The following is a 15856-nucleotide window of genomic DNA, read 5'->3' as shown; positions in this document are numbered from 1 at the left end:
CCGCCCTCAGCACCAAACGCTTTCTTACAGCCACTTCTCGTGATAATGAACAGTCCCAGAGACCTTACAATACAGCACACAACCTGGAAAAGATGGAGTTGTTTTTGAAAGATCTTGTCATTGCTGCTTTGTACACTGTGTACTGGTCTTCCCCCTCTTTGATTTTGTAATTCCATGTCTGTAAGGCAGTTTTGTTACATTTATACAGTTCTGGCAGTGCTTTCATTCTTTATGTTTCAATAAAACTCTTTCCTCCGTTTATTTAGAGAGACGTGTTTGGCTTATTCCAATGTCCGATCACTGATAAAACATTGTGGACTTCCGCTGGAGGCCGAAGGCTGCTGGGCTGCAGCTGGGAACTATTAGACACTAGATGTCATGGGAATGGGTCAAGTTTAATCGCTGTACTTAACAGAGATTGATAGCATCTGCAGTTACGCACTGAAATGTGACAGCTGAACAAATGCTGGGCCTCTCCAAAGGCCTATTTTTCTCACTGTCAGCTGCTGGCAATTACAGGGAGGTATAATTGAAGGATACAGTTACTGAAAGTCAGCAGTTTATCAAAGAACTCAGCATCACAGTAAGTGTTAATAGCATTATTATTAATACACAGCATAGAGGAGATTAAAGACAACATTTCCACATTAGTAAGATTGCTAACAGCCTATTATAGTAAGAAATCCACCTAAACATGTCTTCATTGTCTCGTTTGATAAGAGTACACTCTTAAAGATGGTTCTTCAAGGGTTCCCTAGCACAGAAAATGGTTCTATGTTCCCTGAACCCTCGGAGAGCCATTTGCATGCTTAAAGGGATCTTTGCATGATGAAATTTTTTTCAGATTGATAGAGAACGTGCTGTAGATGGTTCTATATGGAACCGTTTTGAAAAGGGTTCTTCTATTGTTACGATGTCAAGCCTGCAGCAGTAGAAGAACCCTTTTTGGTGCTGCAGAGGCAGCACATTCAATCTGAATAACGCTTTCATGTTGCAAAGAACCCCTTAATCATGATTTGAGTGCTTATAGTTCTATGTAGAAACAGTTTCTTTACTAAAGAACCCTGGAAGAGCCATCTTAAAAAAAAGGTACCCCAGATTGACAGAGAATGTCTTGCATGTGGTTCTATTTACCACCAAACAGAGTTCTTCTATTGCTAGAGGCTTGACATCAAACAACAGAAGAAACCTTTGCAGAAAGGATCCATGTAGAACCATCTACAGCACATTCTCCCATCAATCTGAAGAACCCTTACATGAGGCAAAGAACCCTTTAATCATGCAAAAGGTTCACTGAGGGTAGTATGTAATGTAGAGTGTAGGTTGCATTTTGAGATGTGAAGTATCACATAAAAAGCTGAACACAGGGCCCTAGGATGATATAATCCTGGGAACATAGAACCTTGGGAACATAGGTACTCTCCTCCAGGGCAGAACCAAAGAAGCAAACTTCAGACACCAAGCAAGTCTTGGCTGCTAGACTATGACGCTTTGTTTCCCTGCACTTAGAAAGGAATAGAGGACCTACAGACTCAAAACCCACAGAAGAAGCCAGTGGACAGTTTGACTGTATGAGTCAGATCTGACACATGCTGGTGTTTTCTGTTCAAGTTAGCAATAATGTATGGAAATGGGACAAATAAGAAAGCATGTAAGTCGTGTGGTCATTTTGTCCATTTTGTCAGCAGGCCAGCTTTAGGAACTCTGGGAATAAAATTGTTTCGCTAGTGACATGAACACACACACACACACACACACACACACACACACACACATTTTCTAAGCTGCTTATCTTTCCGGATATGAACATTTAAAAATCAAACCCATGAAAAATCTAACACTTTTAACTTAAAAGTTGTGGGGAACACTGTCAGCTCAACCTAAAAAAATGACTTCAACTGGTAACAAGTAAATTAACCAGGCTTAGCAAAGAGGCAGTGCATTGGAGAGGCATTAGAGGAAATACTTTTTCTTTGTGAAGACATTTTAAGTCCCTTTTCTGTCTCCTGGGTTGAGAGGGAGTGCAGAGACATGGATAAGCAGCCACAGGAAGCGAAGGCCTAAGAAATAAAGGGTGTCAGACGTTGAAGGCGGTTTGTTTTTCTTCTGGAAATGACTTTTTGCTTGACGTGGGACTGGAGAACAGTCGTTTTGAGATCAGCTCCAAGTGCCAAATTTAGAGATCTCTAAGCAGTTAACCAGAGGACTCGCTGCTTTGGTACAATTTTATTTAAAAATGCTTTAGAGAAATTTTATTTTTAAATTGCATAAGAAGATTCAGACGTAATACAATTATTGACAATGTATATACAGACAGGCCAAAAATACAGGGCGTTCAATGTTTTACACTTAAACATGTTAAAGTCAGGTGCCTTTTAAGTATTACAGGGAGTTTTCTTTCCAAAATTTCTGCAAAAGTAAATCTGTAAGAAACAGAGTCATTCAGAGTGGTTTGGTGTGAAATGCTCTGTTTTAGAGAAACTTGAATTGTTCACAGTGGTGGTGATAGGAACCAGACATCCACCTCTAAAAGCTCCCTCACAGAAGGTTATTAGATAAAATTGTCATAAATACACTGCCTGATGTCTGAGACAAGACTGCTACATGATAAACAATATGAAACTCATTAAAGAGAAACACATATCTCCCATTTAATTCACAAGAAATGATTTTAGTGAAGTTTTTATTCACTGAAAACCTCCAAACCATTCACCGAAAACCTCCGAAATTCATTGAAAACCTACTGAAGATTGCTTTATGGTAGTATTGTGAGGATGTTTTCAGCTAAAATGTAGTCAACTTATTTTCACGGTAGTCCTGCCCACTGAAGAACACGGTGAAGGGGGGATAACAAAACATGCAGAGAAACAGATGGACTACAGTCTGTAATTGTAGAATTACAGCATGCTCCTATATGGTCAGTGGAGCTGATACAATGGACAATGAGAGTAGACACTGGAAGTGGACTTACTGAAGTGGCCAGTTGGTGTGTTCAACATTACATATAGAACTGGTGTGTAGGTTCTTTGGTGGTTTTGTGCAGTAAATAAAATGCCTAGATCAGTGTTGTACCCATCACGACCCCTGGTTCCTACCACCACCACTGTAAACAAAGTGGGGGGTTTGTCAATGAATCATTGTTTCTCAATCAACCAATGAACTATGAATTAAATAAAAACAATGATGTAATTTCTCTTTAACAATGTGCAAATAAAATAAAACACAAGTCACAGAAGATTCACTTTTATGCACCAAGTGCACAGGGTTTCCATTGTCCTTTGTTTGGACTCTGGGCTGGATCCGACCTGTTAAAGAGGAATAACACCCAGGCTACAGTGCTTCAAGAGCTGTCCTTGAGCTGGCGACATTTATATGCTCTCAGGACTGTTAAATATTGTATAAAAATGAAAAAAAAGGCTGCTAGCGGTAGTGAACCCGTCCCAGCGTGCCTGTCCCCGTGACAAGAATATCCGGCTGTCCGTTTCTCCAGATTTCCCTGACGATCCGCTCCCTCTCCTCCAGCCTCCGAGCTCTCTCCAGCTCCTCAGCTGAGGTGAAGACGTTGACGCTCCTGAGGGTCCCGTTCGACTGGCTCTGATCACTCATGGGTGCCACGGTAACCTTGGGCACCTCGGCTTCTTCATCATCTCCTTCTCCTCCGCTCTCGTCTTCTCCTTCATCTAAAGGTGGATGGTAGAAATGACTTCCCAAATACATTGCAATACACTATCAGTGCCAAAAATGGTAGAAGAACCACTTTTGGTTCCTTAAAGCACCTTTCGATTGATGGTTTGTCAAAGAACCATTATTGTAAATGATATGTGAGCATGAAGGACCTTTTTAGCCCTTAGAAGTCTATAGAGTTATTGTTATCATTTTGTTATACTTCTCAAATGTAATTATGTAATTACATAATTTTAAGATATAGACCATAGCAATGGCCTGGCAACATCTTAGCAACTATTTGGAATACAATAGCAATGGCCTACCAACACCATAGCAACCACCTGGGATGCCAAAGCATTGACCTACCAACATCATAGCAACCACTTGGGATGTCATAGCAACCACCTGGAATACCAACACCATAGCAACCACCTGGGATTCCTAGCAACAGCCTAGGAATACCTTAGTATCCACCTGTGATACCATAACAATGGTCTACTAACATCTTAGCAACCTGTGACCACTCATGACATCATATGGCATCTGTCATCACATGTTTATGGCATGTTTATATCAGTTATATGTAGCAGTGTTTAAGTAAAGCGTTACTGAATAGTAAATTTTTTCCCAAATTGCTCACCTTTATCTTCATTCTCGTCTTCACTGGATTCTTTGAGCCGTCTCCGGTCAGGTGAAGGGGATTTCTTTGTGGCTGGACGCCGCCTGCAGGCGATGCCCAGGATGAGGAGCGTCAGAGCCAGCAGGAGCCCGAAACACACACCGAGCATGAAGTACAGCGCAAAACTCTCCATGTTCTCTGTGCCAGACAATAAGGAACAGATGACGTACACTTCAGTTTTCTTGCATTTTACTTTTTCCAATTTTTATGTGACTATTTTCCAACCTCTTAGCAGCACCCTAGCAACAAGAACACAACCATCTGGGATAATATAGCAATGCTGGGGGGGGTTTATACCCCTTTAGCCAGGGGTCAAGTTGTGAAAAATGCCAGGGAGAATGACTGTTCTACTGTCAATGTCTACTGTCTACTGTAAGACATGAGCTCCTCCCTATATTAAATACAGATGCCTCTCCACATGTAGGTTGTTCAGTCAGCATTTTAACCTTCTACCAAAACTCTGCATAGCAACAATATTCAGAATGTCAGGCATGATGTTACACCCATCACTGTAGCATCTGCTGTTCTGGCAGGGATATGTAAGTGAATTTAACAATTCTCATTCTGCATTGAGAAGTGCCTCTATGTATTATTTTCATCTTTTATTTAATTGAATTCTATTATTTGATCAAACATTAAGATAATCCGAAGATTATAAACACCAGTTTTCAAATTAGCAAACATCTCTTACTGTTTTTCTTTTTAAAGATAGACAGATCATATATTTTTGTGTTCCTTATGATGGGCAGGGTTGCCAGGTCCAGCAAAAGCCTCCAGTCCCAAGTTTGCTTAAAAGTCATCCACTAGATGCTGAAACTTTACAGCTTTTCTATCATGACTGCATTTTCAAAGTAGCCCAATTTAGCAGGAAAATCGCAAATCTGGCAACCCTCAAAATGCATGTGTGCACAGTCCCAGGCGCTTCACAGTGTAAGCAGTAAAAATCAAAAGTGTGTGATTTTACACAGAGTGTCCTCAACTCTGATCAGCATGGTGAACTTTGGGTCATGTGGGGCTGTTTCTGAGTGCCCCATTCTATTGGTCAAGGCTTTTCTATGGAGATTTTACAAGCTTTTTATGTGCACCTGAACCCCTGGAACCCCTGAGTGAGCATTTGTGTCGGCAAAATCACTCATTGGAAGGGGTGGATACATTGTGCTTATGCAAATGAGCTCACTGACTGGCTTTCCTGAATTGTGCATATGGGAACAGCAGGACAGTCTGAAACAGTCCTTATAACTTCAGTGTGAAAGGCAGAGCTGCCGTAGTCTGAATAAGCTGATGTATGTAAATGCAATGGTTTTGGGGACGTCACAAAAAAACAATGCATTCAAAACTGGCTGCTTATGGTATTTCAAACTTTAATAGTGCTTGCGAACACTTTGAAGGAGCCCTTAGCACAGCAGAAAAACAAACACTCTCAATTGACCTTCAGAGTGTTCAGATAAAACAATAACTGACAGAGTTTGTTCATGCATGTTTGATCTGTGACAGAAATCCTTTAGAGCAGCATTAACACACCTGTGTTTGAAGTGGCCCAAAAATGAACTCTTACACTTTTCAGTGTAACGGATATTTCCATGTGCAAAGGTGCAAAGCCAAATCAAAGAGAACACTTAAGTCTTTGGAATGGGCTTCATTCTGCTCCTGAGTTCAGGAGGGTAACATTGTTTCTCCAGTTTTAGCTCAGATGTCCAACTCTACACATTTAAAAAATAGATGGTTCTTCAAGGGTTCTTTGGAAAAGAACATGGAAACCTTTTCAGAAACATTTTCATTACAGTGGGCCGAAAACAGCCGTTTTGGGGACGTCGCTCAAACACACACAGGTTGTCCATTTTATCAGCTCCACTTACTCTATAGGTGCACTGTGTAGGTCTACAGTTACAGACTGTAGTCCATCTGTTTCTCTGATACTTTGTTAGCCCCCTTTCACCCTGTTCTTCAGTGGTCAGGACCCCCATGGACCCTAACAGAGGAGGTACTATTTGGGTAGTGGCTCATTCTCAGCATTGCAGTAACACTGACGTGGTGTGTTAGTATGTGTTGTGCTGGTACGAGTGGATCAGACACAGCAGTGCTGCTGGAGTTTTTAAACACTGTCCACTCACTGTCCACTCTATGAGACACTCCTACCTTGTCAGACCACCTTGTAGATGTAAAGTCAGAGACGACAGCTCATCTGCTGCTGCACAGGTTGTGTTGGTCATCCTCTAGCCCTTCATCAGTGGTCACAGGATGCTGCCCACAGGACGCTGTTGGCTGGATATTTTTGGTTGGTGGACTATTCTCAGTCCAGCAGTGACACTGAGGTGTTTAAAACCTCCAGCAGCACTGCTGTTTCTGATCCACTCAGACCAGCGCAACACACACTAACACACCACCACCACGTCAGTGTTTCTGCAGTTCTGAGAATGATCCACCACCCAAACAGTACCTGCTCTGTGAGGATCCATGGGGGTCCTGACCACTGAAGAACAGGGTAAAAGGGGGTAACAAAGTATCCTATCCTGTATAGCTCCTATACAGTAAGTGGAGCTGATAAAATAGACAAAGAGTGTAGAAACAAGGAGGTGGTCTTAATGCTGTCTTCTGCTGTGTGTGCGTTTTAGTGTTAAATGTCATTGTGTGGTTGTGGGTAAGACACAATTGATTACAGTTGCAGCTCATTGATTTGATATGTCAGTTATATTTATCTATTGTTACTTCTGGCATCACTGTAGCACTATATGTTCTGTTTTATGGAAATTAGCCAGCTAAACAAACAAACAAACATAAATACATGAATGAATGCAAATCATTTTGCTTGACATCACTGGTCACGTCACATATCTGCAGCTTAATATTTCAGCGCTCCCAACTTTAAACCTTTTCCCACATCCCTGCTACTGAGGGCAGAATGTATCCAGTTACAGAGAAAATAAAGTGCAAATCAGTTAAAGAGAGGCTGTTAGCAGCAACCAGTGATGTTCAGCTGGCAGTTCTTCATCTGGTTGGATTTTATGTGCACGTCATTTGAAGCTTTACGCTTTCTTGTAAGGTTTATACGCATAACATTGCAGTTATCACTGCAGTTTTGGCACCACAAACTGCATGTTGTCCCAGAAACAGTTTAGAGATATTTAATGGGACATGAAATGATAAGTATGCTCACGTTCCCTGACTAAAACATTCATAAACGACACTTCCCTCACCCAACTGGATATTTTGACCATAATCTCAAAACATAGCAGTCATGTGGGAAATAAGGTGGATAGACAACAGTCATACAGCATCATAGATATAAAACTAAAGAAGCAATTTCAGACACCCCACATATTTCTGGCTGTTTGACTACATTCTTGGTAAGAATTGTGCAAATTTGATTTTTTGTGCCAAACTATTGCCTTTTAAGGAATACATAGTTCCCTAACAATGCTAACATTGCTAATGAAAGTTAGTGGAGGGCAAGTTCACATTGACTGACTGACAATTCCTCACAATTGCTTCAATATAATCACATAAATAGAACAGCTGTCTGTGGTATGTATCCTACCTTTAATATGGGCATAAGTGGCCATGCTGTTACTCAGCAGCTCCATATCCTTCCTTACGGGATTCATTCTGCTCCTCTCTGGCTGTTGCGCTCACCAACTCTGCAGTTTAGCTTCCATTATTCACCTTGCATTATGCCTCGGCCCTCTGAGCACTGGAGTTAGGAGAGAGAAAGAGGTCATGTATACGGTATGATATAAGTAATGAATGTTATCGCAAGTCAGACGTCAAGCCTTAATGTGCTGCATGGATATAAATACTAGATGTTTAAGAAAGCAGAGGCCTTGCTTCCCATGATGACCCCTAAGGTGAAGAGTGTTATTACACATCACTGATGCTTCTTTAGTGCTCAAGATAGTTATTACTATGGCTTTGACACACTATTTCTATAGTGGACTAAACTCTTCTAGTGAAAACAGAGACCCTTTGTAAAATATCACCCAAGGAAGTAAGTAGAAGTAAGTAAACTCTCTGGTAAAAGTACAACAGTACTTATTTTTAAATGTACCAAAGTATCGGAAGTAAAAGTATTGTGGATATTGTGAGGGAGTCCTGTCACATCAACTTCTTGGTTACTGTTGCTATGTCTGTCAAGCTATTAAGCATACTAAGGCAACTATGACATTGAAAACTCCAGAGAAAATTTGTAGTACTTTTTTCTCTCAGGAAGATTATATTCCAGATCAGAGGTCACTAATAGGCAGATCGTGGTCCGACTCCGGACCCAGACGCTGTCCTATGCAAACCTGGACCTACAACCGATAAACTATGGAGAATGATTTAATTTTGATGGGGTGGTCCTGTTTTAATCAGTGTAGCTTTTCTAATCATTACGGTACCGGTTTAGCGGCCCAGGAGAGTAACAAGCCAATCGCCACTCTTGTACATATCACACGTGATGCTACTCAGCGAATCAGATCTGTGCATTACAATGAGCACTGAGACTCGAGTGAGTGATGCATATACAGGGGAGGGACGAGGCTGAGCTCTCTTTTAAATCTCTTTCAACACACTCGCTATCATCAGATTCATCTGTTTGGTGAAGGGGTCCAAAGCACCAACCCACATTACAAAAAGTTCTGGACATTGAGTGCAGTTATACAGTTCTACCAGAGAGGTCGCCAAATCCCCAAATCTTACATAGTGTAGCTTTAAGCTTCCCACGGTGTTAAGAATTTCTATAGTAGCAGCGGTAGCATGAGGAATTTTGGCGCAGTGGAGCTAACAGTTGATTAGATGAGGGTAGATGCTGTTCTCTGTGGGGTGTATTCAGCAATTCAACAAACATACACTGATAATATAAAAACTTTTTAATATCTTTTTGGTAACCAGTTTACTCCAGCATGACACTCCATGTAGATCAACTCAAGCTCTGTAAGACCATGTCTGTGATAGTCTATCTCTGTTGGTGTGTGTGTGAGCAGGTTATTGTGCGGGTTTTAAATCTAGCTGTACCAGTCGGGCCTAGTTCAGGTCTCAAAGATCCAGGCCCCAGTCAGATTTGTGTAGAAGCATGGTACGTGGAGTGTGTGTGTATGTGTGGTATTTGTTCCATGATCTGTGCCTATAGGAGCTTTATATGTCCGAGTGTCCCATCAAGCTGTCAGTATCTGTGGCCATGAACTCTTGTTCTCTGCTCTCGCCAGTAAGATGTTTCCATTTTTCCCACAGAAACATAATTACAATAAACTTCAAACACACACACACACACACACACACACACACACACACACACACACACACACACACACACACACACACACACACTCTCTCTCTGTGAGGGTTCCTTTTCTGGGAAATAGTTCTAATCCCAGTTTTGGTTACTCTCTCCAAGGAGGAAGACAGGATGTGAGCATAGGGCTCTGTGTTTGTTTTTGTGCATTTACAAAATAAATAATTAAAGAAAATAAATGTAAAATTCTCTTGACCTTTGAACAAAATATCAATGTTTTTTTTTTTTTTAAACTGAAAGAGCAAGACCATTTTTGGTTACTGAGGTTAGGATAATACATATTGAACATATATATATATATAAATAGGAAAATTGTGTCAATTTTGCTTTGAATTGACTTGATTTAAATATGTATGTCATTTGAATAAAATGAATAAGTACAAATGTAAGTCAATGGAAAACAGTAATTATGTTATTGTAACATATTTCATTAGTGAGAAACTAATATAGACATGATAATATAGACATATAGTAAACATGAAAAAAATAGCTTGTACAGAAATCTTCATTTTTGTCACTATTGTGGCTACACCACATATCTCCAAAAAGCAACTCTTACTTACATACAACAACCATGTGCTCCTCTAAGCAGCTGATATCAAGATATCAAAGTGCCTCGTTGAGAAAAGGAGCTGTGGAAGTGAAGGTAAGACCAAGAAAAGTAAGGCAGAGATATTTTGGAAACAAGTGCTGTGGAGTGAGGAAGTGAAAATGGAACTATTTGGCCACAATGACTAAAAGGTATGTTTGGAAGAAAAAAAGCATTTGATAATAAGAACACCTTGCTATTAACAGGCTGGCTTCAACAACAGGACAGTGATCCAAAACTTCAAAATCCACCAAGAACTACATCAGCTGAATACCAGCTGAAGTTTTTTGTATAGCTCTCAAGGTTGTCTGACTTGAGCATCATAGAAACGTCAGTGAGTAGATCTTAAAGACTGTCCAAATAAATATATCACAAAACTTGGAGTGTTCTGCAAGAAAGAGTGGGTGAACGATCCTGAAACAAGAGCAGAACTAGTCCTAGCTGGCATTTGAGAACTGTGAAAGTTGCTAAAGGGGGTGTTACTAAGTACTGACTCAGTAGGGTGTCTAAACTTTTATATTTGTAAATAAAAAAATATTTAGTTTGGCAAGTGGGGTCCAAACTATTACATACAACTGTAAAATACATATGGGACACATGAATGATCCCACGTCCTGACATAGCACAAAAACAATATTGAGTGTGAGTGTGTGTGTGTGTGTGTGTTTGTGTGTGTGTGTGTGTGCGCATATTTGGGAAAAGGGCAACAAATGCTGCGCACAGGATGTGACTTCAACAACAACTCTTGGACACGACTCTTCTTGACCTTGAGTTTAACTGTAAATGCTGAGAGCTGCTTCACTCTGATTGGTTGGAATCTGCCAGTCTGAATGAGTTAATGTGATAGAAATACCACCAAGACATGAATAAATATAATGACTCCCCTGACTGTGCGACCCATAAACACTGCATACCCAAGGGACAGGGGGTGTGTGGGTGGGTGGGGGGGGGGTTGTTCTGTTTTTGGCCACTTCCTGTCTGAGTCTGTAATTACTGCAATCTGTAAACCCAGCAATCTCCCACCCTGATGCCTATCTACACTGCTGGCACAGTGCAGCCCCTCAGACCAAACTCAACACGTCCAGACTAAAACTGCACACTGGGTTTAGTCAGGTAACTACTCAGTGCTGTCTCTCTCTCTCTCTCTCTCTCTCTCTCTATTCTCTTTCTCCCTCACTCTGTTCTTTCTCTCACTCTCTCTGCTTCCTTTCTCTCTCCCTCACTCTCTCTCTCTCTCTCTACTTTCCCTCATATCTCTCTCTCTCTCTCTCTATTCTCTTTCTCCCTAACTCTGTTCTTTCTCTATCTTTCTCACTCTCTCTCTGTTTCCTTTCTCTCTCTCATTCTCTCTCTCTGTCTGTCTCTCTACTTTCCCTCATCTCTCTCTCTCTCTCTCTCTCTCTCTATTCTCCCTCACTCTGTTCTTTCTGTCTCTCACTCTCTCTCTATTCTCTTTCTCCCTCACTCTGTTCTTTCTCTTTCTCACTCTCTCTCTGTTTCCTTTCTCTCTCATTCTCTCTCTGTCTCTCTCTCTCTCTATTCTCCCTCACTCTGTTCTTTCTCTCTCTCACTCTGTTTCCTTTCTCTCTCTCTCTCTCTCTCTCTCTCTCTCTCTATTCTCTTTCTCCCTCACTCTGTTCTTTCTCTCTTTCTCACTCTCTGTTTCCTTTCTCTCTCTCTCTATTCTCTCTTTCTCCCTCACTCTGTTCTTTCTCTCTCTCACTCTCTCTCTCTATTACCTCTTTCTCCCTCACTCTGTTCTTTCTCTCTCTCACTCTCTCTCTATTCTCTCTTTCTCCCTCACTCTGTTCTTTCTCTCTCACTCTCTCTCTCTGTTTCCTGTCTCTCTCTCTCTCTCTATTCTCTCTTTTTCCCTCACTCTGTTCTTTCTCTCTCACACTCTCTCTCCCCCTCCTTCCCTAATTGTTGTGTTCTGCTCAGTCTCCTCTGTTTTATACAGACAGTGTGGTTAACTAAAATAAAAAAAAAAACAGTAAAAGCTCCGTCACACTCAGTCATGCTTGATCATAAACACAATAATTTGCTGTGTCATTATAGAAAATATCTTAAGATGAGCTGATTTCACAATAAAATGAAGATTATTCTATTTTACTGTGGACAAAGTCATGTTAAATATTGTAACATCCTGGCAGTAATTAACAGTGTGCTCATGTATGCAAAGCAAAATCCCCACATCACTGCCAAGGACCAACAGGAAGATTTGGCTGCCACAGGAATAGAGATGCATCCATCACACTGTGTAGCAATGTTTATATGTTTATATAAATTTATATGGAATGTTCATCACAAGGAAACCTTAACACTCTTAAACGCCCAGGCGTATTACCTACTGATATTTATTATTCAGCAACTATCTGCAAACTGGTTGAACTTTTCTTAAGTTGTAGAATTGTGATTATTAATCACAATTATTTTTAGGGCAAGTGAAGGGTTCCTTTGCAAAAAACGACAAACACCATCCTTTAAAAAATGAGCTGACTGTGGTAAGTTATTCTTAACACACAGCACATTCTGAATACCCTAAATTATTATAACCCATTACTGTCCATTGTCAAGGCACTGCAAGTTCACATTTGACAGCAGAAACAGTTCAACTCCAGCATTGTTCTTGAGCAGAACCTGATAAAACCAATCAGCCAATCAGCATACAGTATTTGAGTCAGGTGACACAACAACGCCACAAATTGTTTTAGACAGAATCTGAATCAGCTCCCTTCTCCCTAGAAACTGCACCAAGTAGGTCATAAAATAATGGCTACTGCCTCTAAACAGAGCACAGGGTGTCCAACAAGAACCACGTAGGATTCAGCCATGTGTACACAAGGCATTTGGGATTCAGCCCTAGGCTTTTCCAAGGTCTGATCTTATAGATGTTTAATACTAATGGGAAATAATTTTTGCTGCAGTTTTCAGCTCTTTATCTGCTTGTTTAAATACTACACTTGAAGGAAACTTGTATCCATTTAATGGCTTTGTTTAACTCTGAAACGTGAAATAATCATTGGAGTTATGTCGTTTTATTGAGTTATTTTTACTTAATCAAAACAGCCTAACAGCAGTTTGATTGATATTATCTGGAATGAGTGAAAAAATAATTTATAAAAATTGTGAACTCATCATCAGTCGTCAGCTGAAATTGCAGAATCTTTACAGTCCCTACGTATCTCTAAAACACACTCTGCCCCTAGAAGAGCACACAAACACACGCAAATGAAATGCCCACACAACAAACACATACCAGGAGTGTAAAAACAGTGTAATAACAGGACCCAGTAAGAGCTCATAAAAGCTGCTCTCAGCCAAACACATAGAGAGAAGGAAAGAGGAAGAGAGAATGAGAGAGAGAGAGTGAGGGAGAGAGAGAGAGAAAGAGGGAGAGAGAATGACTGACAGTGAGAGAGAGAGAGAGAGAGAGAGAAAGAGGGAGAGAGAATGAGAGACAGTGAGAGAGAGAGAGAGAGAGAGAAAGAGGGAGAGAGAATGAGAGACAGTGAGAGAGAGAAAGAGAGAGAGAGAGTGAGAGAGAGAGAGAGAGAAAGAGAGAGAGAGAGAGAGATGGGCCATGTCAGTATGGTGTTTGTTTAGGAAGCCAGCCACAGCAGCTCAAAATACCTCAATCAGAGCAAACAGCCACCAGCCTCAGACATGACTCCATGTTTACACCACTGTAAATCACAAACTCAGAAAAAACAGCATTCACACAAACCCCCCTACACACCCACACACCCACACACACACACACACACACACACACACACACACACACACACCACAACCACAGCATTTCCTACAGCACCATGAACCTGCAGCAACCATCTGTCATTCGTAAAGACTACCAGCACACACACACTCACTGTTTCTCAGGTCTTAAAACATCTCATTATCAGTCTACCCTAGAAACTCAGTTTCCCTAGAAGTTCTCATTTATGATAAGGAGGTCTGAACTGTGATTCAGTAACTACTATAAACTACTCAAGAACTACCATGATTTATTCTGTAACTACTACAGACTTTTCTAACTGTAACTACTATAAACTATTCAGGAACTATTGTGAATTATTCAGTAACTACTATAAACAATTCAGTAACTATTATGAATTATTCAGTAACTATTATAAACTATTAACTATTATGCATTATTCAGTAACTACTATAAACAATTCAGTAACTATTATGAATTATTCAGAAACTATTATAAACTATTAACTATTATGCATTATTCAGTAACTACTATAAACAATTCAGTAACTATTATGAATTATTCAGTAACTATTATAAACTATTAACTATTATGCATTATTCAGTAACTACTATAAACAATTCAGTAACTATTATGCATTATTCAGTAACTACTATAAACAATTCAGTAACTATTATGAATTATTCAGTAACTATTATAAACTATTAACTATTATGCATTATTCAGTAACTACTATAAACAATACAGTAACTATTATGAATTATTCAGTAACTATTATAAACTATTCAGTAATTATTATGAATTATTCAGTAACTACTAAAACGATTCAACTATTAACTGCTTTAATTTATTTAGTAATAAAATATTGTGATTTGATGTGTGTGAGTGTTATCTTGACTGTTTCTAATGCTAATTAATCCTTCAGTAAATTACATTAGATGTTTTGCAGAAGAAATTGAACAAATGACAGTGCAATTAGAGGTCAGGAACTATACCTGCACTCTTATAACTGTGTTCTTCTAACTAACATCATAAATTATTTAAGGTTTTAGTGTAAAAAAAAAAACTTCCCGCTGAGAAAACAGTTTTAAAAAAGTTTTAATGGCTTTTGCACAGTGTAAAAATTAAGTAAACTAATTAAGTAATCAGCATGAGTCACTGCAGCTCATTAAAGTGTTTCTGTTTTAGGTTTCTCCAACATTGTGTTTGATCCACACTTCTCTAAATGAAACATGAAGTAAGTTTTTATTCTGTTCCCATAAACGTTGTGAACTCACTGAACAATTGGGGACTTGAGCTGCATTCGGTTTCTTTATAAGCATATGAGCAGTAAATATAACACTTGATGCTCAATCTTAATACTTAATACCAAAATTAAAGAATAAACCATGCTACAGTAGCATTTTTATACTAACGTACATGTTTAATACAGGAAAAAAAGAATAAAACAACAAGTAGCACTTTGTCCACTCACCTTTGTTGATGACAAAGCATCATTTTCTACAGTCGCGTCACAAGAAGCTTCTCAAAGTCATCACCGCATCAGTGTACGCACCCAGAGTGGCTGGTGAGGACAGTGAAGCATGCTGTTCTGAGGAGGAGAAGAGGAACAAGAAGCGGAAAGAGTGAAAGGAGGGACAGAGAGGAGTCTGGGAGGTGCTTTTTCTTACGAGGGTGAAGTCAGACAACACAAACACGCCTTTCCTTTCCAAAGAACAAAAACGGCAGCACTGAGCCTCCCTCCACCCCCTCTCCCTCCCTCTCTCTCTCTCTCTCTCTCTCTCTCTCTCTCCCCCCCTACACAAGCACATTGGATGCAAACCGAGTTCGGAACAGAAGGAGGTTGTTTTCTGTCAGTTAAGAAGAAAAAAAGAAAGGAGGAATGGTGTAGCTCTCAGGAATCCACTGCAGTTTCCACCCACACAGCAACGACAG

At 40.0% G+C, this 15856-nt stretch overlaps 1 protein-coding gene across 1 annotated transcript; it reads right to left on the bottom strand.

Moving 5' to 3' along the window:
• Window positions 1-2211: 2211 nt before the first annotated feature.
• eva1bb (eva-1 homolog Bb (C. elegans)) lies at window positions 2212-15590 on the bottom strand. Its single transcript, XM_017715920.2, has 4 exons — window positions 15396-15590; window positions 7881-8033; window positions 4307-4483; window positions 2212-3680 (listed from the first exon to the last, which is right to left on the bottom strand). Exons 2-4 carry the CDS (start codon window positions 7945-7947, stop codon window positions 3421-3423), a joined length of 504 nt encoding a protein of 167 aa, XP_017571409.1. The 5' UTR covers window positions 7948-8033; window positions 15396-15590; the 3' UTR covers window positions 2212-3420.
• Between the last annotated feature and the right edge of the window lie 266 nt (window positions 15591-15856).

The sequence above is a fragment of the Pygocentrus nattereri genome, chromosome 11, assembly GCF_015220715.1.
Source record: "Pygocentrus nattereri isolate fPygNat1 chromosome 11, fPygNat1.pri, whole genome shotgun sequence".
NCBI classification, from domain to species: Eukaryota; Metazoa; Chordata; class Actinopteri; order Characiformes; family Serrasalmidae; genus Pygocentrus; species Pygocentrus nattereri.
Note: the sequence above shows the minus strand (reverse complement) of the source record. Positions and strands in the feature narration are given on the sequence as shown.